This window comes from Triticum dicoccoides, chromosome 5B (genome assembly GCF_002162155.2).
Source record: "Triticum dicoccoides isolate Atlit2015 ecotype Zavitan chromosome 5B, WEW_v2.0, whole genome shotgun sequence".
NCBI classification, from domain to species: domain Eukaryota; kingdom Viridiplantae; phylum Streptophyta; class Magnoliopsida; order Poales; family Poaceae; genus Triticum; species Triticum dicoccoides.
The window spans coordinates 474,229,698-474,250,808 of NC_041389.1; the positions used below are offsets into that span (position 1 = coordinate 474,229,698).

General features: G+C 47.0%; 1 protein-coding gene across 2 annotated transcripts; it reads left to right on the plus strand.

The window, feature by feature from the left end:
• The first annotated feature begins 2,004 nt into the window (after nucleotides 1-2,004).
• LOC119310932 lies at nucleotides 2,005-10,286 on the plus strand. 2 transcript variants are annotated; one of them, XM_037586554.1, is made up of 2 exons: nucleotides 2,005-2,670; nucleotides 7,843-10,286. In XM_037586554.1, the coding sequence occupies exon 2, from the start codon at nucleotides 8,443-8,445 to the stop codon at nucleotides 10,090-10,092; it is 1,650 nt and encodes a 549-aa protein (XP_037442451.1). In that variant the 5' UTR covers nucleotides 2,005-2,670; nucleotides 7,843-8,442; the 3' UTR covers nucleotides 10,093-10,286. The 2 variants fall into 2 exon arrangements, with proteins under 2 accessions (XP_037442451.1, XP_037442450.1); XM_037586553.1 differs by having other exon boundaries at nucleotides 8,421-10,286.
• The last annotated feature ends 10,825 nt before the right edge of the window (nucleotides 10,287-21,111 follow it).

The window sequence follows — 21,111 nt, forward strand, 5'->3', positions numbered from 1 at the left end:
GGGGGTCCGACGACACAGACCTCAATGAAGGTGAAGTCTGTGTTCGGCTCTATCGCCGCTGAGTGTGCGGCCTCCGTGGCGGGGTCCATCCACCCGTCCTCGGATGACACGATCTGCTTCGAGTTAAGAGCCGGGGCAGCCACATGTGTGATCTCCCGAACACCGTCCGATGGCAGATCTAAGTCGTGCTCGTCGTGACTGTTCGGCGCACCTGACATGGGCTCGAATCCGTCGAAGATCAAGTCTCCGCGGATGTCGGCGGTGTAGTTCAGGTTTCCAAACCTGACCTGGCGGCCAGGGGCGTAGCTATTGATCTGCTCCAGATGGCCAAGCGAGTTGGCCCGCAGTGCGAAGCCGCCGAATACGAAGATATATCCGGGGAGGAAAACCTCACCCTGGATCGCATCATTGTAGATGACTGAAGGAGCCATCAAGCCTTACCGTGACGACACTGTGGAACTCCCAATGAAAGCACCAATGTCGGTGTCAAAATCGGTGGATCTCGGGTAGGGGGTCCCGAACTGTGCGTCTAAGGCTAATGGTAATAGGAGGCGGGGGACACAATGTTTACCCAGGTTCGGGCCCTCTCTATGGAGGTAATACCCTACTTCCTGCTTGATTGGTCTTGATGATATGAGTACTGCAAGAGTTGATCTACCACGAGATCGTAGAGGCTAACCCTAGAAGCTAGCCAACGATTATGATTGTCCTTGTCCTACGGACTAAACCCTCCGGTTTATATAGACACCGGAGGGGGCTAGGGTTACACAAAGTCGGTTACAGAGAAGGGAATCTACGTATCCAAATTGCCAAGCTTACCTTCCACGCCAAGGAGAGTCCCACCCGGATACGGGACGAAGTCCTCAATCTTGTATCTTCATAGCCAACAATCCGGCATAAGCATATAGTCCGGCTGTCCGAGGACCCCCTAATCCAGGACTCCCTTAGTTGTCACGGGCATATTCACGATCAAACTCTCTGTGGGCTCTTCCTAGGTGCCAATCTCGACGGTGATCAAGATCTTCACGTCGCAAAGCTGACCCAGGACTATGCGCCGACTGAACCGTGTCTGCCCTCACCGACCTCCTGTGGATTCTGTTGTGTGACTGAGAAACGACTGAGTTTTGCTCTCCTGCTGCCTGGAGCAGCGCTCGGATCTGCATCAAGCCTCTTCCAGCCTCTGAACGGGACGGCTGAATAGATTCTGCTATATATGCGGCAGCTGTAAGATTCACAAAGATATTTCATCTGTTTTTAGGTAACTACTCCAGCTTCCATGCCAAGTAAAGATAGTGGTTTTTGTGCAACTAGTTGCTGGTGCAACCCATATCCCCTTTGCTCCATTTTTTTAACTTTTCTTGATTTTCCCCCAAAAAAAGGTGAAGTAATTGATACTCTCTCCATCCTGATTTATAAGGTTGGATGCATTTTAAAATAAAATTACCCATTAATTTTTCAACAAAATAGCTATATGTATCAAAAAAATCATTGCATTCACATTCAAGAGAAATTTTCAGTGGTATAGTTTCTCTAAAATATTATTCAATTAACTAATTATGGCCATTTTTTAAATGCTTGCAAGTCAATATAAACCAGGATGGAGGGAGTAGACTTTTTTAGAGAAATTCATATAAGTTAGTCATTCTATATCATGTGAACTTGCAAACACTAAAAAATATATGATCATTTGTGACCTACACAAAAGGGGCCAAATTCAAATGAATAATATCTGTGGTTAGATGGTTAGGAGAACAATGGTATCCTACATTTATCATGGTTCAAGTTCTAAACTTAACAGTGATGTTCACATTTTTTTTGAATTTATTTCATCTTTCTGGCCTGGCCTTTGCCTGTGCTTGTTGCTGCAGGGAACACATTTGGCATCGCGCCTGACGTTTGTTACCAGAAGAGACTGGCCTCGCCTTTGCCTGTCCACCATCTTGACCTGTACCCAGATGTGCACAAAAAAAAAAAAGAGTGTGTGTGTGCGGTGCGGGAGTCCTGTCAGTCCGGCTTCCTCCCGTCCCGTGTTTGGCTACTACCGGCGGCGCAGACGCAATCCCTCTCCCACCTGACCTCGCCTTCTCGGCTGGCCTTGCCGCCCCCAAAAAACAGTTGCCAGCCGGGAGAGAGACGAAGGGAATCGCTTCGCCTGATTTCTCGTCTCGAGCCTGGCGTCGTCGAACCATGGGGCCGCCGGCACTCGACCGACTCATGTCTATGCAGCGGCGTCGCCGTCGCCGGCCAACTCAAGGCCGTAGCACTACACCGCCTCTTACCTCCCTCGGCAGCTCTGTTTATTCATCTCTGCTGTGTGTTCTGTAACCCATTCCTCTTTTTGTTCTGCGATGGATCTGTAACCTCGGTTTGATATGTGCATGTAGTGATGTTGAGAGGGGAAGAACTACTTTTCATTGTGTCTGCAGTATGCTGTTTACAGTTTCTTTCTCCGGAGGAAGAAAGAACAGTGTACTTGTTCAGTTGTTTTCCCATCAGCATCTCTGTTATTCTAACCAATGCCTCATATATACTGCACTGCAGGTGGATTGGTGACTGCAGTGGCTAAAAGGACGGACACTCGGCTGATAATTAGCCTTCCAGAAGTAATGCTGATAATGGGAATTCTCGGAGTGACAAAAATTGAGATATTCAGGACCATGCCTTCCAGAGGTTCGCCATTAATACTGACGATTAGCAACTTGTATTGCAAGTAAAAATTTCACCATGGTGACTGTTCTAGCTGCACAAATTGGTGGATCAATACTAGCTAAAATAAAAATATCTCTTGATTAAAGAGTAGGCTTCCTACTTTCCTGTAGCTATCCCCTTAGGTGCTTCTTCCCGTGTGATTCTGGTCAATACCCAGTGTCCATGTCTTAGTGCCCAAATTTGGCAAGCCATATGGGGCCAAATTGGTGGCATTCCAAATGTGAGTGCAAAAGCATGGGTATTTTGGCAAACAAAACTGCTCCACACACGACACTTAAGTGCCCGATCTTTGCACGACCAGCAAATCCAGCGGTTGGTGCCCTTTCAATCCTATGCATGACCGGCTGGATTTTATCGTCATGCAGGAATCTGTGCCGTTATGTTGTTTGCATAGCACGACTATTTCACAAATTTGAATGTAGACCCAAGTGAGGAAATATTTTGGCTTGCCTCCTCAGTCTCTCGATCAAAGCGCTGTTTATAGTACCTATATGTTATGTTGATGCTACTACGGCCGGATTAGGGCATCTCCAACGCTGACCCCTAAACAGGACATCACTTCCGTCCGCGGACAAGGGAGGATCAGTCCATGGACATGGTTGCGGGAGCCGGCCATCCAAGCTAGCCGCGTACATCCGTCCCCAATTTTTTTCCCAGTCTGCACACTCTAAATAGTTGCATATCTAGTTTCAGTTTAGCTAAAGATCGTTCAAATGCAGCAGTAGTTCTAATTTAAATATTACAATCCAGCAAAGTATTCAAATTATAGTAGTTCAAACATGAATTTAACTAGGACATTAGTAGTTGTCCCCAAAGAACTAGCCTTGGACAGGGGTGCGTGGAGTGTTGGCCAACTAAAGGACGACATATGTTCAACAGTTAGGTGTGGCAGAGATGCGCATGTTGAGATGGATGTATGGCCACACAAGGAAGGACCGGGTCCGGAATGATGATATATGAGATAGAGCTAGGGTAGCCCCGATTGAAGAGAAGCTTGTACAACATCGTCTGAGATGGTTTGGTCATATTCAACGCATGCCTCCAAAAGCTTCAATGCATAGGCGACGGCCAAAACATGCTGATATTGTCAAGAGAGGTCGGGGTAGACCGAACTTGACATGGAAGGAGTCCGTAAAGAGAGATCTGAAGGACTGGAGTATCACCAAAGATCTACCCATGGACAGGGGTGTGTGGAAGCTTGCTATTCTTGTCTAGAACCATGAGTTGGTTGCAAGATCTTGTGGGTTTCAGCTCTAGCCTATCCCAACTTGTTTGGGACTAAAAGCTTTGTTGTTGTCATTGTTATTGTTGATGGTACTAGTTGTCCCGTTTAACCGCCCACATATGCTCAATCAAATCTTCCTTCAGTTGCTCATGAATTGCTTGATGCAGGATTTTTTGATGCGTTTGAACAAACTCATCAAATGTGTCCGATTTCTTCTCTAGAAGTTCGATATAGGCTCACCCATGTTCTGAAATTCAAGGGCTGAGGCAGCATCCTCACCCTCATCCTCCTATGATCATGGTGCATGATCAACAACATGTCATCACCTCCCACAAGGTCTCTGGATCCCATTATTTAGTAGGTCCACGAACAACTGCAAAATGAACCTGCAGAACTCCAAATGCCCTCTCAATATCCTTTCTAGCCGCTTCTTCTCTTTGGTTAAGCTGAGACTTTTTCTGACCAACTGGATCAGAGATAGTCTTGACAAAGGTAGCCCACGGAGAATATATATTTTCGACCAGATAGTACCCCATGTTGTATTCATGCCCATTGACAGTTTAGTGGCAAGGAGGAGCTTTCCCTCCAGTCAGTCTAGCAAACAATGGGGATCACTGCAGCACATTGGTGTCATTATGAGACCAGGGCATGCCAAAGAAAGCATGTCAAATCCAAAGATCATGTGATGCAATTGCTCCAAGAATGATGGTGGACTTCTTAACCTGACCCTGGTATTGCCCTTGTAGAGCTTTTGGGCAGTTCTTCCATCTACAATGCATGCAGTCAAGAGATCCGAGCAAACTTGGCCACCCTCTAGCTTCAAATTGCCAAGATCTTGTCGGTGTACGCGACAGTTGCTTCTCTCATATACTGAGGTCCAAACACCGAGACCACAACAGTAGCAAATCTTACCATGGCATCTTTGCATGTGCTCTCAAATATCCGTAGGTATTCGTCGCATGAATCAGCAATTATGACATATGTAAGCATCCGCAATGCAGCCGTGCACTTTTGGTAACCAGAGAACCCAATCCTTCCCACAACATCCGTCTTCAAGATGAAGTAGTTATCAAAGGACTGGACACCATGGTAGAGACGATCAAAAACATTTTTTGGCAGCCAAAAGCGCCAGCTAAATTGTCAGCGAATAGGGCATCAGGGCAAAGTAGTCATCCATCAGCGTCAAATGGCCCTTGATCGATCCCTTGAAATTGTGAACATCCTCTTCCGCACGCTCTATGTTTGCAATGACCGCCTGCATCTTCGCCGTCTCATCCGTGTAGTCCTCCTCATCGGACGAGCCGTCGGATGACTCAACATAGTTCTCGTATATGTACTCCATATCCGAATCCATTGCTTCAAAAAAAGAAGGGACAAAAAAATTAGCACGGGCATTTCACCGAACACTTGCTGGGCATGGTGAGTACCGTAGGGGTGGATGGTACCTGTGCAGCGGACGGAGGAGATGTGTTATGGTGCTGCTAGAAGGAGGGCGCGAGAGGGCCGGCCGGGGGCCTTTTTGCCCACGGCCGGGCAAGAGGGAAGGGATTTCCTTCTTAATTCTTGCTTGATTAGATTGATACATCTCCTCTCTTTATATAGAGAGGTTTACTTGACTCCCAGGCAAGGTTATCTCTAATTAACCCTAAGACTAATGGGCCCATTAGGCCCATTACGTACTCTAACACTACACCCCACCTGGACATGCAGCTTGTCCTCGAGCTGCAGCCTAACCAACTTATAACCATGACTCGACGCAACACAAACCTAACACCTAAAAACAAGCCTTTTACATCTCGGCTTGTTTTATTATTCTCAACCTGAAATGGACTAGGACGCTTTATTTTGGACCCTTCAACAAAAAGTGGACACCATCCGCACGTTGGACGTGCACGTGTACAGCCACCTGGATCCCATGGACACCACCTGGACCAAAGGAGTGCATGTGTATGGCCACCTGGAAGTGGTTGCAAGAGCGACCAGTAGAGGCGCCCTCGCGGCGGCCGGCGGCAGAAAGCAGTGGTGCTACGCGGTGTGCTCCTGTCGGTGACACCCTGCCTTCTCCCCGCTGGATGGCTGTTGGTCTGCACGGCACAGGGAAGAGTGGAGAGCTTGCGATGGAGAATGACGAGGAGGGATGTGCCCCCCCAACCGCCGATGTCGCAGACTTTGAGGTCGCTGCCCGCGGGGAAAACCGCATGCCCAAGAACCCTGACGCAGCGGACGAGATCGAGGTCCTTTGCGCAGCGAAGGGCAACTTGGAGGAGCGGCAGCTGCAGACCACGCATCTCCCGCACACGCCGACACGCTAGGAGGCCGCGTGCAGCAGCGTGCAGCCTCACCGCCGCCGACACGTGGCTGGTAGCGATCCAAGACGGAAGCGATGACGGCGACGGCGGGGACTTGATCTGCTGGATGTGGACGCCCTGGGATGGCGGCGGCGCTGATGGGAACGAGGTCGTCGCACTCCTGTCGTAGGGCATCCCATACTAGACGGCAGAGCTGACCGGCGGTGGCTGCTGCAGCTGCAGCGGCTGCTGCGGTTCCGCGCCGGGCAGCGGCAGCGGCTGTTGCGGTGACGCGGCGGAGGCCGCCAGGAGCGGCGGCTGACACTGCAGCCAGGGCTGGGCGGTGGTGGCGATGGATGGCAGCTGCAACGGCCCGACGAGCGCGGCGAAGGCCGCCTGGTGCGGCGGCTGCCACGGCAGCCACGGCGGCGCGGGGGCGGCGATGGGCGTCGCAGCCGGGTGTGGCCCGTAGGACCCGGCCAAGAACAGGTGGATCTCCTGGACCGCCTGGGTTAGGTCCCGCAGCACCCCGGACACCTCCTCCCAGGTGAGGACGGCGGGGGCGGGCGCGACGGAGGACCCCGGCGCGGGCAGGAGCGGGACGACGACCGTGGTGGTCGCCGGAGGCGACAAGGTGACCGGCAGCGGAAGAGACGGGCTTGACGGCGGTGAAGACATGATCGAACCAAAGCTAGCTGATACCAAATTGTTATGGTGCTGCTAGAAGGAGGGCGCGAGAGGGCCGGCCGGGGGCCTTTTTGCCCACGGCCGGGCAAGAGGGAAGGGATTTCCTTCTTAATTCTTGCTTGATTAGATTGATACATCTCCTCTCTTTATATAGAGAGGTTTACTTGACTCCCAGGCAAGGTTATCTCTAATTAACCCTAAGACTAATGGGCCCATTAGGCCCATTACGTACTCTAACAAGATGTGTGGAACGTCGGCGGAGGACAAGCGGGGGTGGAGCCTGGGTGTAACGTTGGAGGAGACGGAGTCGTCGAGTTCCGACAATGTTGTGCCGGGGGAGCCTGGGTGGTGGAGCGACGGTGGAGGCAAGAGAGAAAATAGATGCACAGAAAGACAGGAGGGTGGAGGCACGGGGTCCGGGAGGGGTTTGGGGTGGGCCATGGGTGTCGGAATCCTACGTGGCTGCTACCCAAACTCCCGCAAGCCCCCCGGCCCATTCCCTAGTTTGTTTGGACTTTGCGAGAAAAAGTGCGTCCGGACCGATACATTCACACGTTGGATGGTTAAACATGCCCGAACCATGCAGTCCATACGGTTGCGAGTAGTTTGAGGGTCCACTTTGAAGACGCCTTATTATACTCATCATCATTAGCTGGGAAACTAATCAATCCACATGGCTTCGTTGACATTGAAGTGGGAGCAGCTACCTCGAACCAAATGGAAGACCTTGCGAAGCAGTACTCCCTAGTCGTGTCTTATTGTATTGGTATTGTCTCAGATCCAGTAGCTCTATTCGCGCTGAAGAGGCAACCACTATAATTTATACTTTCTATACACGCAGGCACGCAGCATATCATAGCTCTCTTCCTCCTGGAAACAACTAAGCTTGGACTAGACATCCTAGCTAGCTAACAGCAATCCTCTTCGATTCAGATCCAAGACGCCACACCGCCATAGCAAATTAAGCATCACATAAGGTAGTGTGATGGAGCCACAAAGATCCATCAACATGACGGCTGCGATGGAGGCTCTCTCCCCCTTCTTGAATAAGCCACGGAGGATCATCATCCAGGTGGAGGCGTTCACGTCAGGGATCGTATTGCTGCTCCTCCTGCAGCTCATCCTTGGGTCCTTGAGGCGGCAGTCGACCAACTTCTTGGTTCAAGCTGGTACGTGGGTGACCTACACTGTGTCGTTCCCAGCTATCGCCTACACCCTGGGATTGATGCAGTCCTCTCCGGTGAAGAATGTCATGTACCCCATCTGGGCTGTCTCATTGCTGATGGCCGCTGGGTGCACCAACGCAGTCAAGGCCTATGAGCTCAACGACAACAGGCAATGGAAGCGAAGTTTTTTCAATTTTCTCCAGTATTTCGTCTATGTTATATCAATCTCGGGCCTACTTTTCTCCTATAGCACGGATAATTCCTACCGAGCCTCCAACAACTTTGCAACTATTAAGTCTCCTGCAACTGTTCTCACTTATCTGGCTGCCACTGTCATTTTTACAGGACTCATAGGTAGAGAATTTGCATGCGATTGGTTGAGGTTGGCTATTTCATTGCCAGAGGAGTTGCCAAGTTCATGAAGAACCTGCCTGCTGATGATGGTGATGGGTTCGATCCTGCCACCATGAAAGGCTACAAGTACCCTGTTCAAATTTATGGACTTTGGGGTCGTGTCACCATCGACCAGATCTGGCACTGTGAAGGCAGGCTCCTCCGCTCAGGTACTGTTCACTGCAAGGAGCTCAAGGACTTGTGTCTGGCTAAAGCCATGTATGAGCTATTGAAGCGGCGCTACTATGGGTTGTCATTCGCCGAGGAACACCTTGATGAAACCCGTGATTTTGTCTTCAAGGGATTACTACAAAATCAGGATGACTATGAGAGACCTTTCCGGATTGTTGAAATGGAGTTGGGGTTCTGCCATGACTACTTCTTTACAAAACATGCTATCATCTTTGAACTTGAGGGAGTATTCTTCTTTCTCTTCCTTGTGAGGATTGCTCTTGTTGCCACATGTGTATCCTTTGTCGTGCAGAGTACACTATCTGTCAAGACACTTAAAGCTGTCATTGAAGTGCACAGCAAAAGGGCTGACGAGATCATCACTCTCCTTGTTTTGGCCACATTCCTTCTCACTGAACTTCTTCAAGCTGCATTCTATCTGGCCTCGGATTGGTGCAAGGTGTCAGTTACTTGTAGCTATCTCAAAATATCTTGTTATCAACACAATGCTTTCATTGAGAAGTTTATCTGCTATATTAGCAGATTCAAAATATTTGGGTACTGGAAGAATAAGATTGGTCAGTACTCGATTATTCCACACATTACCGCCGCTGATTCGTCTGGGGACTGTTACCCAGTGAACAAGTTGCAGACAGTAAAGCGGGCTATTGCTAGGTCCCTAATATCATGCGCCGGTCCACCAACTAATGGAGAAGGGTCATTACAGAGGAACGGTGTGCTTGCAGAGTTTTCTTGGGCATTGCATGGTCATTCACAAGCAGAGATCATGTTAATTTGGAACATCGCCACTGATTACTGCAATATGATTCCCCCTACTGGAGACGGGGAGCAACTGAATGGGACATCTGAAAATGAACAAGACACAAAGTTCAACAAGAATGTTTCAGTCAGCCTATCAAGATATTGTGCATACTTGATGAAGTCTGCACCAGAATTGCTTCCAGGATACTTCGGAGATACAAAGCTGGCCATGGTTGATGTAGAACGCAAAGCATACGAAGTTCTAGGATCCCGGAATGTTGGACTTGGTTTAAAATGGTGGAATGTTTTTTCCCTTTTGGTAAACGGGTTTCTACCCCTGGCCTCTGGATCTATTGATGCATCCCAGAATATTCACCAGGCTATGAATGGTTTACAAGACCAAGTGGAAGACAGGAGCATCTTCATGAGAGGTGTGAAGCTTGGAAAGCAGCTAGAGCGCAATCCGAGCAGTGCTCTTCGCTGGAAGATACTTGCGGATTTCTGGGCTGAGAAGATCCTCTACATCGCACCATCAGACAATGTTAAAGCACACATGGAACTTCTCGCAAAGGGAGGAGAGTTTCTCACCCACATCTGGGTCCTCCTTACTCATGCTGGCATCCTCAAGATTAACAGGGAGGAAGGTAACAACACCATGCCCATGCGCCAACCATCCCAAGGAGATGTGTAGTAATTTCAGTTCTAGCTGCTTGCTTTCATGTACCACTATCGTGCGAGCGTTCTTGTTTGTTCTTCTCTTGAAAAGCTTTATTTCTGCTGCACTGTATCGAGTGTAATACTCTATCCCAATGGTGCGCGTCATCTGAACTATTTGTTGTATCATTTCAAAATTGCCATATGCAAAAACCGTCATGTAATTGCCTGTGTGGAATTTTTGTTGTTCTATTAGACGGTGCGCGTCATCTGCACTATTATTGTTGTATCATTTCAGAATTGACATATGCAAAGATAGTGGTGTTTTATTGGTTTGTGTGGAATTTGTGTTATATATTCTGCTAGCCTTGTTAGGGGTCATGGATATACCAGGCCATCCGTCGGGCCGGGCCTAACCAAACCCGAAGCAGAAAACACAGGCCCGGGCCTGGCCCGTCAACGTAAAAGCCCACCGGGCCTTGGGCTGGGCCTCTTCGTTAAATCGCAAATATGGCAGGCCCAGGCCCGGCCTTTGGGCTCCAAACCTAGGCCCAGGCCTGACCCGCGGGCAAGACAGGGCCGGGTTGGGTCGGGCTTTTTCAGGCCGGGTATCCCATGGCCAGGTATAGGCATGGATAGCACCGTGCGTCAAGATACTCTCATGCAGCTAGCCAAGGATGCTCATGCTAATGTCATGGTGGAAGATTTTATGAAATGCTTCTTGAGACTGAATGGTACTATTACTAAGAATCATGGCCAGTTGCTCCGGAGGCAGGACTTGAATGACCACAACAAAGCTTGCAGGAATCAGGTGCGTTGTTTACCTCAGTGTAGCAGTTCCACCAATTTGAGCCACGACGTTCATGGAGATTGAAATGGTGCTGAAAAACAGCCGTGAGCTTCCGAACAATGGGGTCCGCCGAGTGGTAAATTCGTCCTATTGTGATGCCACTAGAGATGTTAATCTGAGCGATCCACGCATCCTCCCTCAAAGCCTTGGGGCGCAGTCCACTGTTTAACCATGCGGAGTGCCAAAATCGGCTTGCTTGCCATCTCCAATGGTGGCTGACATTGGCCTGAGAAAAAAAAAACGTGACTTGACCTGAAATTGCTCACGCTGATCAGACCCCGCGGACTACTTGCGCTGTGTGCCTAGAGACTAGCCTAACCAGGGTTGGGATCTTTCCCCCGGATGGCTCCCTGCCCTATGGCGATTGTGATATGTGAAAATGATCATCGAGCTACTCGTGGGGGAGAGATTGAGGGAGAGTGAAGGTGCTGATCGATCATACCCTGACGTCCAATCGGCTCTAAAATGGGGAAAATCACCCGTGCGCTGTTAAGAAAATGCAGAAACTAACATGTTGGATGCCAAACAGAAAGAAGATCATTGTTATGTGAAGGATTAACATGATCACCACATTTACAAATAAATAACGCCACTATCATCATCTGACGCATTTGTTAATCCTTTGACTATAAACTACTGGCTGGCTGAACGAGATACATCACTGCTGCTAGTACAAATACGAGACCGGTGACCTAAACCCTCGAAATTTATGGTAATCCAATGAAATGAAATGAAAAACAATATGTAAATACCACTTGTTCCTGCACATGAAGAATTACACAAAAGAAGGTGCAAGGAAAGTGAAATTACAAAGCCAAAAACGCTCAGCTAGCTTAAGGATCACTTATTCTTGCACAGTACGATCATATTCTAGAGCTGACATGTGACCAACTCTCACATGCCCCATGCATCCATTGGAAAACGAGTTTAAATGCTTCGAAAAATTCCAAGAACATGTGAATGTTCACAAGACACGTGTTTACCACCCCTACAAAATTCAGATCCAAATAGGAAATCTACATTTGAGAAACTAAAAAGACAAATCCAAATGCAAATAGTGTCATTTATGCTTGTCTTTTTGTGACATTATTCATGCTGGATTTGCATATTTTTTTTAGTTTCTCCATGTATATTTCGAATTTAGGTCTGAAATTTTTAGGGGATGTAACTGCATGTCTTGTGCACCCTCACAAAAAAACATCGGAATGCTTTGAGACAATTGTGTTAAACATGATTATGTAATGGTCTTGTAGACCCTGGTTGTAGCGATCTCTATTCTGGTCATATCTGGGCATGAGGTTCACGTATAGGATAGATTAGTTGTAGAGGGACTCTCCTTTTATCTCTCTCTCTCATCTATCTGGATTCCCTCTTGTAATCTTTCTGGTCTCCTCAACCGACTCCTGTAATACCTCGAGGGAAACCTCTCGCTATCAATATAAGATCACGCGGCCCTCTCTGTTGAGGGTTGAGACGCTTCATCATCAACTTACATGGTATACAGAGCAGGCCTCTTCCATCTCATCTAGCTCATCCTCGTCGATCCACCTCGCAACCATGTCCACCTCCACCGCCGTTCCTACCTCTGGCCTCAACTACAACACATCCGAGCCTCTCACCAGGACGAACTACGTCCTCTGGGGAGCTCAAGCACGATCCCAGATAATGGGCGCCGGCTTGTATGGCTACATCGACAAAACCCTAGAGGAGCCTCCCAAAACCATAGCCACCAAAGACAAAGACGGCAAGGATCAGGTTGTCTCGAACCCTGCCTATGCCCCCTGGCTTGTACAGGATCAACAAATCGTCGCCTATCTTCTTCGAAACCTCTCCAAAGAGGTCCTTGTTCAGGTGGCGTCCATGGAAACCTCACACGCGATCTGGACAGCGTTGGCTAATATGTTCTCGGCTGTCTCCCTCTCCCCCGTCAACAACATCCATGCTGCCCTCACCAATGCGCAGAAGGGCACGCAATCTGCCTTGGCATTCTTTGGGCACATGCGTTCCCTCTCTGATGAGCTTGCTGCGGCGGGCAAGCCTATTGGGGAACCGGAACTGATCTCCTTCATTGTTGCCGGCCTCGACATGGAATACCAACCACTCATCTCCGCCCTTGATGTTCGCGTCGAGCCCATTACTGTCGACCATCTCTTCTCTCTGGTCGCAAACTTTGATCAGCGCCTCGAGATGTATCATGGCAATGGCGCTGGTGGCTTCAAGTCCTCAGCGAACGCTGCCTCCAGGGGCCGCCAGGGAGGCAACAGGGGCGGCTACCGATCTCAGAGAGGCAGGGGCAACAACGGATCTCGCGGCGGTGGTGGCTATTGGAAATATGCCCTAGAGGCAATAATAAAAGTGTTATTATTATATTTCTTTGTTCATGATAATAGTCTTTTATTCATGCTATAACTGTATTATCCGGAAATCGTAATACACGTGTGAATACATAGACCACAATATGTCCCTAGTGAGCCTCTAGTTGACTAGCTCGTTGTGATCAACAGATAGTCATGGTTTCCTGGCTATGGACATTGGATGTCGTTGATAACGGGATCACATCATTAGGAGAATGATGTGATGGACAAGACCCAATCCTAAGCCTAGCACAAAGATCATGTAGTTCGTATGCTAAAGCTTTTCTAATGTCAAGTATCTTTTCCTTAGACCATGAGATTGTGCAACTCCCGGATACCTTAGGAATGCTTTGGGTGTACCAAACGTCACAACGTAGCTGGGTGGCTATAAAGGTGCATTACAGGTATCTCCGAAAGTATTTGTTGGGTTGGCACGAATCGAGACTGGGATTTGTCACTCCGTATAAACGGAGAGGTATCTCTGGGCCCACTCGGTAGGACATCATCATAATGTGCACAATGTGACCAAGGGGTTGATCACGGGATGATGTGTTACGGAACGAGTAAAGAGACTTGCCGGTAACGAGATTGAACAAGGTATCGGGATACCGACGATCGAATCTCGGGCAAGTACAATACGGCTAGACAAAGGAATTGTATACGGGATCGATTGAGTCCTTGACATCGTGGTTCATCCGATGAGATCATCGTGGAACATGTGGGAGCCAACATGGGTATCCAGATCCCGCTGTTGGTTATTGACCGGAGAACGTCTCGGTCATGTCTGCATGTCTCCCGAACCCGTAGGGTCTACACACTTAAGGTTCGATGACGCTAGGGTTATAAAGGAAGTTTGTATGTGGTTACCGAATGTTGTTCAGAGTCCCGGATGAGATCTCGGACGTCAAGAGGAGTTCCGGAATGGTCCGGAGGTAAAGATTTATATATGGGAAGTCCTGTTTTGGTCACCGGAAGAGTTTCGGGGTTTATCGGTAACGTACCAGGACCACCGGGAGGGTCCCGGGGGTCCACCAAGTGGGGCCACCAACCCCGGAGGCTTGCATGGGCCAAGAGTGGTGAGGGACCAGCCCCTTAGTGGGCTAGTGCGCCTCCCACAAGGGCCCATGGCGCCTAAGAGGTGGAAAGGGGGCAAACCCTAAGGGGATATGGGCCTTAGGGCCCATATTGGTGCGCCTCCCTCTCCTCTCCCCTCTTGGCCGCCACCCCCTTTGCCATCTAGGGCTGCCGCCCCCCCTAGGGGTGGGAACCCTAGAGGGGGGCGCACCCTCCTCCCTCTCCCCTATAAATAGTGAGGCATAGGGCTGCCCATAACACGCGATTCGATCTCTCGTTGGTGCATCCCTGCGTCTCTTCTTCCTCCTCTTCTAGCCACGCTCCTCCACCACCACCACGCCGTTGTGCTGCTGCTGGATGGAGTCTTCCTCAACCTCTCCCTCTCTCCTTGCTGGATCAAGGCATGGGAGACGTCACCGGGCTGTACGTGTGTTGAACGCGGAGGTGCCGTCCGTTCGGCACTTGGTTATCGGTGATTTGGATCACGACGAGTACGACTCCATCAACCCCGTTCACTTGAACGCTTCCGCTTAGCGATCTACAAGGGTATGTAGATGCACTCTCCTTCCCCTCGTTGCTGGTTTCTCCATAGATAGATCTTGGTGACACGTAGGAAAATTTTGAATTTCTGCTACGTTCCCCAACAGTGGCATCATGAGCTAGGTCTATTGCGTAGATTCTTTGCACGAGTAGAACACAAAGTAGTTGTGGGCGTTGATTTTGTTCAATATGCTTACCGTTACTAGTCCAATCTTGTTTCGACGGTATTGTGGGATGAAGCGGCCCGGACCGACCTTACACGTACTCTTACGTGAGACAGGTTCCACCGATTGACATGCACTTGGTGCATAAGGTGGCTAGCGGGTGCCAGTCTCTCCCACTTTAGTCGGAACGGATTCGATGAAAAGGGTCCTTATGAAGGGTAAATAGCAATTGGCATATCACGTTGTGGTTTTGCGTAGGTAAGAAACGTTCTTGCTAGAAACCCATAGCAGCCACGCAAAACATGCAAACAACAATTAGAGGATGTCTAACTTGTTTTTGCAGGGTATGCTATGTGATGTGATATGGCCAAGAAGAATGTGATGAATGATATGTGATGTATGAGATTGATCATGTTCTTGTAATAGGATTCACGACTTGCATGTCGATGAGAATGACAACCGGCAGGAGCCATAGGAGTTGTCTTTATTTATTGTATGACCTGCGTGTCATTGAACAACGCCATGTAACTTACTTTACTTTATTGCTAAACGCGTTAGCCATAGAAGTAGAAGTAGTCGTTGGCGTGACAACTTCATGAAGACACGATGATGGAGATCATGGTGTCAAGCCGGTGACAAGATGATCATGGAGCCCCGAAGATGGAGATCAATGGAGCTATATGATATTGGCCATATCATGTCACAACTATATAATTGCATGTGATGTTTATTATGATTATGCATCTTGTTTACTTAGGACGACGGTAGTAAATAAGATGATCCCTTACAAAATTTCAAGAAGTGTTCTCCCCTAACTGTGCACCGTTGCTACAGTTCATCGCTTCTAAGCACCACGTGATGATCGGGTGTGATGGATTCTTACGTTCACATACAACGGGTGTAAGACAATTTTACATAGCGAAAACACTTAGGGTTAACTTGACGAGCCTAGCATGTACAGACATGGCCTCGGAACACGGAGACCGAAAGGTCGAGCATGAGTCGTATAGTAGATACGATCAACATGAAGATGTTCACCGATGATGACTAGTCCGTCTCACGTGATGATCGGACACGGTCTAGTTGACTCGGATCATGTAATCACTTAGATGACCAGAGGGATGTCTATCTGAGTGGGAGTTCATAAGATGAACTTAATTATCCTGAACATAGTAAAAATTTCTTTGCAAATTATGTCGTAAGCTCGCGCTTTAGTTCCACTGTTTAGATATGTTCCTAGAGAAAATATAGTTGAAAGTTGACAGTAGCGATTATGCGGACAGTAGAAAGCTTATGTCCTTAATGCACCGCTCAGTGTGCTGAACCCCAAACGTCGTTTGTGGATGTTGTGAACATCATACATACACGTTTTGATAACTACGTGATAGTTCAGTTAAACGGTTTAGAGTTGAGGCACCAAAGACGTTTTTGAAACGTCGCGGAACATATGAGATGTTTCGAGGGCTGAAATTATGATTTCAGGCTCGTGCCCACGTCAAGAGGTATAAGACCTTCAACGATTTTCTTAGCCTACAAACTAAGGGAGAAAAGCTCAATCGTTGAGCTTGTGCTCAGATTGTCTGAGTGCGACAATCACTTGAATCGAGTGGGAGTTGATCTTCCAGATGAGATAGTGATGTTTCTCCAAAGTCATTGCCACCAAGCTGCTAGAGCTTCGTGATGAACTATAACATACCAGGGATAGATATGATAATCCTTGAGGTATTCACGATGTTTGACACCGCGAAAGTAGAAATCAAGAAGGAGCATCAAATTGTTGATGGTTGGTGAAACCACTAGTTTCAAGAAGGGCAAGGGCAAGAAGGGATACTTCATGAAACGGCAAATCAGCTGCTGCTCTAGTGAAGAAACCCAAGGTTGAACCCAAACCCGAGACTAAGTGCTTCTGTGATAAGGGGAATAGTCACTAGAGCAGAATTACCCTAGATACTTGGTAGATTAGAAGGCTGGCAAGGTCGATAGAAGTATATTGGATATACATTACGTTAATGTGTACTTTACTAGTACTCCTAGTAGCACCAGGGTATAAGATACCGGTTCGGTTGCTAAGTATTAGTAACTCGAAATAAAAGCTACGGAATAAACGGAGACTAGCTAAAGGTGAGCTGACGATATGTGTTGGAAGTGTTTCCAATGTTGATATGATCAAGCATCGCACACTCCCTCTACCATCGAGATTGATGTTAAAACCTGAATAATTGTTATTTGGTGTTTGCGTTGAGCATAGACATGATTGGATTATGTCTATTGCAATACGGTTATTCATTTAAGGAGAATAATAGTTACTCTATTTATTTGAATAATACCTTCAATGGTCTTGCACCTAAAGGAATGGTTTATTGAATCTCGATCGTAGTGATACACATTTTCATGCCAAAAGATATAAGATAGTAATGATAGTACCACTTACTTGTGGCACTGCCATGTAAGTCATAATGGTATAAAACGCATGAAGAAGCTCCATGTTGATGGATCTTTGGACTCACTCGTTTTTGAAAAGTTTGAGACATGCGAACCATGTCTATTGGTGTATACGCATGAAGAAACTCCATGCAGATGGATCGTTTGGACTCACTTGATTTTGAATCACTTGAGATATGCAAATTATACCACATGGGCAAGATGACTGAAAGCCTCGTTTTCAGTAAAATGGAACAAGATAGCAACTTGTTGGAAGCAATACATTTTGATGTGTGCAGTCCAATGAGTGCTAAGGCATGCAGTGAATATCGTTATGTTCTTACTTCACAGATGATTCAAGTAGATGTTGAGAATATTTACTTGATGAAACACAAGTCTGGATTATTGAATGGTTCAAGTAATTTCAGAGTGAAGTAGAAGATCATTGTGACAAGAGGATAAAATGTCTATGATATGATCATAGAGATGAATATCTGAGTTACGGGTTTTGGCACACAATTAAGACATTGTGGAAATTGTTTCGCAATTAATACCGCCTGGAACACCATAGTGTGATGGTGTGTCCGAACATCATAGTTGCACCCTATTGGATATGGTGCGTACCCTGATGTCTCTTATCGAATTACCACTATTGTTCATGGGTTAGGCATTAGAGACAACCACATTCACTTTAAATAGGGCACCACGTAATTCCGTTGAGATGACACCGTATGAATTATGGTTTGGAGAAACCTAAGTTGTCGTTTCTTAAAGGTTTGGGGCTGCGACGCTTATGTGAAAAAGTTTCAGGTTGATAAGCTTGAACCCAAAGCGGATAAAATGCATCTTCATAGGACACCCAAAACAGTTGGGTATACCTCCTAATTCAGATCCGAAAGCAATATGGATTGTTTCTTGAATCGGGTCCTTTCTCGAGGAAAAGTTTGTCTCGGAAAGTTGAGTGGGAGGATGGTGGAGACTTGATGAGGTTACTGAACCGTCACTTCAACTAGTGTGTAGCAGGGCACAGGAAGTTGTTCCTATGGCACCTACACCAATTGAAGTAGAAGCTTATGATAGTGATCATGAAACTTTGGATCAAGTCACTACCGTACCTCGTAGGGTGACAAGGATACGTACTACTTCAGAGTGGTACGGTAATCCTGTCTTGAAGGTCATGTTGCTAGACAACAATGAACCTACGAGCTATGGAGAAGCGATGGTGGGCCCAAATTCCGACAAATGGTTAAGAAACCATGAAATCCGAGATAGGATCCATGTATCAGAACAAAGCATGGACTTTGGCGGACTTGCCCAATGATCGGCAAGCCATTTGATAAATAGATCTTTTAAGAAGAAGACGGACGTGGATGGTAATGTCACCATCTATGAAGCTCGACTTGTGGCGAAGAGTTTTTTCACAAGTTCAAGGAGTTGACTACGATGAGTTTTTCTCATCCGTAGCGATGCTTAAGTCCGTCGGATTCATGTTAGCATTAGCTGCATTTATGAAATCTGGCAGATGGATGTCAAAACGAGTTTCCTTACCAATTTTCGTAAGGAAAGATTGTATGTGATACAATCAGAAAGGTTTTGTCGATCCTAAGGATGCTAAAAGGTATGCTGGCTCCAGCAATCCTTCTAAGGACTGGAGTAAGCATCTCGGAGTTGGAATGTGCGTTTTGATGAGATGATCAAAAATTTTGGGCTTATACAAAGTTTGTGAGAAACTTGTATTTCCAAAGAAGTGAGTGGGAACACTATAGAATTTCTGATGAGTGTATGTTGTTGACATATTGATGATCAGAAATGATGTAGAATTTCTAGAAAGCATATAGGGTTGTTTAAAAAGTGTTTTTCAAGGGAAAACCTGGATTAAGCTACTTGAACATTGAGCATCAAGATCTATAAGAATAGATCAAAACGCTTAATGGTACTTTCAAATGAGCACATACCTTGACATGATCTTGAAGGTGTTCAAGATGGATCAGTCAAAGAAGGAGTTCTTGCCTGAGTTGTAAGGTATGAAGTTAAGACTTAAAGCTCGACCACGGCAGAATAGAGAGAAAGGACGAAGGTCGTCCCCTATGCTTAAGACATAGGCTCTACAGTATGCTATGCTGTGTACCACACCTGAAATGTGCCTTGCCATGAGTCAGTCAAGGGGTAAAAGAGTGATCTAAGAATGGATCACAGGACAGCGGTCAAAGTTATCCTTGGTAACTAGTGGACTAAGGAATTTTCTCGGTTATGGAGGTGATAAAGAGTTCGACGTAAAGAGTTACGACGATGCAAGCTTAACACCTATCCAGATAGCTCTGAGTAGAGATACCGGATACGTATAATGGAGCAACAATTTAGAATAGCTCCAAGTAAAACAGTTATTTGGAATAGCTCCAAATAGAGCGTGGTAGCTGCATCTAGGAGATGACATAAAGATTTGTAAAGCACACACGGATATGAAAGGTTCAGACCCGATTGACTAAAACCTCTCTCACAAGCAACATGATCAAACCCAGAACTCATTGAGTTTTAATCACATAGTGATGTGAACTAGATTATTGACTCTAGTAAACTCTTTGGATGTTGGTCACATGGTGATGTGACCTGTCAGTGTTAATCACATGGTGATGTGAACTAGATTATTGACTCTAGTGCAAGTGGGAGACTGTTGGAAATATGCCCTAGAGGCAATAATAAAAGTGTTATTATTATATTTCTTTGTTCATGATAATATTCTTTTATTCATGCTATAACTGTATTATCCGGAAATCGTAATACACGTGTGAATACATAGACCACAATATGTCCCTAGTGAGCCTCTAGTTGACTAGCTCGTTGTGATCAACAGATAGTCATGGTTTCCTGGCTATGGACATTGGATGTCGTTGATAACGGGATCACATCATTAGGAGAATGATGTGATGGACAAGACCCAATCCTAAGCCTAGCACAAAGATCATGTAGTTCGTATGCTACAGCTTTTCTAATGTCAAGTATCTTTTCCTTAGACCATGAGATTGTGCAACTCCCGGATACCGTAGGAATGCTTTGGGTGTACCAAATGTCACAACGTAACTGGGTGGCTATAAAGGTGCATTACAGGTATCTCCGAAAGTATCTGTTGGGTTGGCACGAATCGAGACTGGGATTTGTCACTCTGTGTAAACGGAGAGGTATCTCTGGGCCCACTCGATAGGACATCGTCATAATGTGCACAATGTGACCAAGGGGTTGATCACGGGATGATGTGTTACGGAACGAGTAAAGAGACTTGCCGGTAACGAGATTGAACAAGGTATCGGGATACCGACGATCGAATCTCGGGCAAGTACAATACCGCTAGACAAAGGAATTGTATACGGGATCGATTGAGTCCTTGACATCGTGGTTCATCCGATGAGATCATCGTGGAACATGTGGGAGCCAACATGGGTATCCAGATCCCGCTGTTGGTTATTGACCGGAGAACGTCTCGGTCATGTCTGCATGTCTCCCAAACCCGTAGGGTCTACACACTTAAGGTTCGATGACGCTAGGGTTATAAAGGAAGTTTGTATGTGGTTACCGAATGTTGTTCAGAGTCCCGGATGAGATCCCGGACGTCACGAGGAGTTCTGGAATGGTCCGGAGGTAAAGATTTATATATGGGA

What these genes read in the sequence shown, in the direction of transcription:
- LOC119310932 (XM_037586554.1), top strand. Translation starts at nt 8,443, where the DNA reads ATGCGATTGGTTGAGGTTGGCTATTTCATTGCCAGAGGAGTTGCCAAG.